The sequence below is a fragment of the Pteropus vampyrus genome, unplaced genomic scaffold, assembly GCF_000151845.1.
Source record: "Pteropus vampyrus isolate Shadow unplaced genomic scaffold, Pvam_2.0 Scaffold1000001839, whole genome shotgun sequence".
Lineage (NCBI taxonomy): Eukaryota > Metazoa > Chordata > Mammalia > Chiroptera > Pteropodidae > Pteropus > Pteropus vampyrus.
Genome location: NW_011916241.1, coordinates 1 through 1505, shown reverse-complemented (window position 1 = coordinate 1505; position 1505 = coordinate 1). Strand labels below are relative to the sequence as shown.

Sequence of the window (1505 nt, the reverse complement as noted above, 5' to 3'; positions counted from 1 at the left end):
ACACTTGATCTTATCTTTCGGAGTCTACATCCTGATGGGTTGTATGGAAAGAGGGAAAAACAAAAGCAAATGATATAATGTGCCAATTAAAAATATCCTAGTTTTCTACAGTATAAACAGTCCCTTTGACTTAAATCTTTCTTTTTAATCTTTAATTAAATACTAGTTAAATATTTAATCAAGTCAAAGTTCAACCTTTGATCAGAATGGTTTATTTCTCTCCTTTCTCAAGGTGGCTTCTGGGTGTATGAGAACACCTAATGTTACTGGGATACTGCGGAGCTTGGGGTGAGGGTGTCGAGTTGCTCTTACTTCCTCTGGTGCCGGTGCTGGTCTCTGCAGTGGGCAACTACTAACATCTGTGTGTGTGCACATGGCTGGTTCCTACGGAGGTGCCATTGATCTAGATCTAGCTATAGCATCCACGGATGACGTCTGTGGCTGCAGGACTCATTGTCTTGGCTTCATCAGGGTCTTTTTGTTGAAATTGTCCCACTTCAGGGTTTTCCAATATCACACACACACACACACACACACACACACACACACACACACACACTATATGGAAGGCACGCCCCAGTGCCCACTGTCTTCAGAGTGAGACCCTCTGTTGACAAAGTCACATTCTAACGCTTTGATTCAGAGCTGCCCGTCAGAACCCGGCTCAGAGCAGCCTGCATCTCCTTGTTCCGCAGACTGTAGATGAGCGGGTTCAACATGGGGGTCACTACGGCATAAAAGAGCACCACCACCTTGTCCTGGTTGGCGGAGGCTGTGGAGCGGGGCTGTATGTAGGTAACCAGGGCCATCCCGTAAGACATGGAGACCACGGTGAGGTGGGAGGCGCAGGTCCCGAAGGCTTTGCGGCGTCCCCCCGTGGAGCGGATCTGCAGGATGGCGGCCACGATGCGGGCGTAGGACAGTGAGACCAGGCAGCAAGGCACGAGCAGCACCACCACGCTGGAGGCCACGATGGCTGCCTGGTTGAGAGTGATGTCCACGCAGGCCAACTTGACGAGTGCCAGTGTCTCACAGGCCACATGGTTCAGCACGTTGTGCCCGCAGGTGGGCAGGCGTATGGTGACCGCTGTCTCCACTGCAGAATTAGCTATGCCCACAAACCAAGAGACCGCTGCCAGCACCGCACAGCGCCTTGGGCCCATGACTGCCACGTAGCGTAAGGGGTCACAGACCGCCACGTAGCGGTCATAAGCCATATCGGCCAGCAGCAGGAACTCGATCCCCCCCAGGGCCAGCGAGAAGAAATGCTGGGTCCCACACCGGGCAAAGGAGATGGTCTTCTTCTCCAAGAGGAAGTGCACCATCATCTGCGGGACCCCGCTGGAGGTGTAGCAGATGTCCACCACCGACAGGTCGCAGAGGAAGAAGTACATGTGCAGGTGCACGCGAGTGTCCAGTCAGATCATGACGATGATGAGCCCGTTGCCCAGCACGGTCAGCAGATACGCGGCCGCATACATGACAAAGAGTCCCGCCTGGGTCTG

At 53.4% G+C, this 1505-nt stretch overlaps 1 protein-coding gene across 1 annotated transcript; it reads right to left on the bottom strand.

Moving 5' to 3' along the window:
• Positions 1–626: 626 nt before the first annotated feature.
• Positions 627–1493, bottom strand: LOC105311199 (olfactory receptor-like protein OLF3; the record flags this gene model as incomplete). Its single annotated transcript, XM_011387216.2, is given in 1 exon segment — positions 627–1493. A coding segment is annotated over 1 exon segment (867 nt), but the record flags the coding sequence as incomplete, so codon positions are not given.
• Positions 1494–1505: the final 12 nt, after the last annotated feature.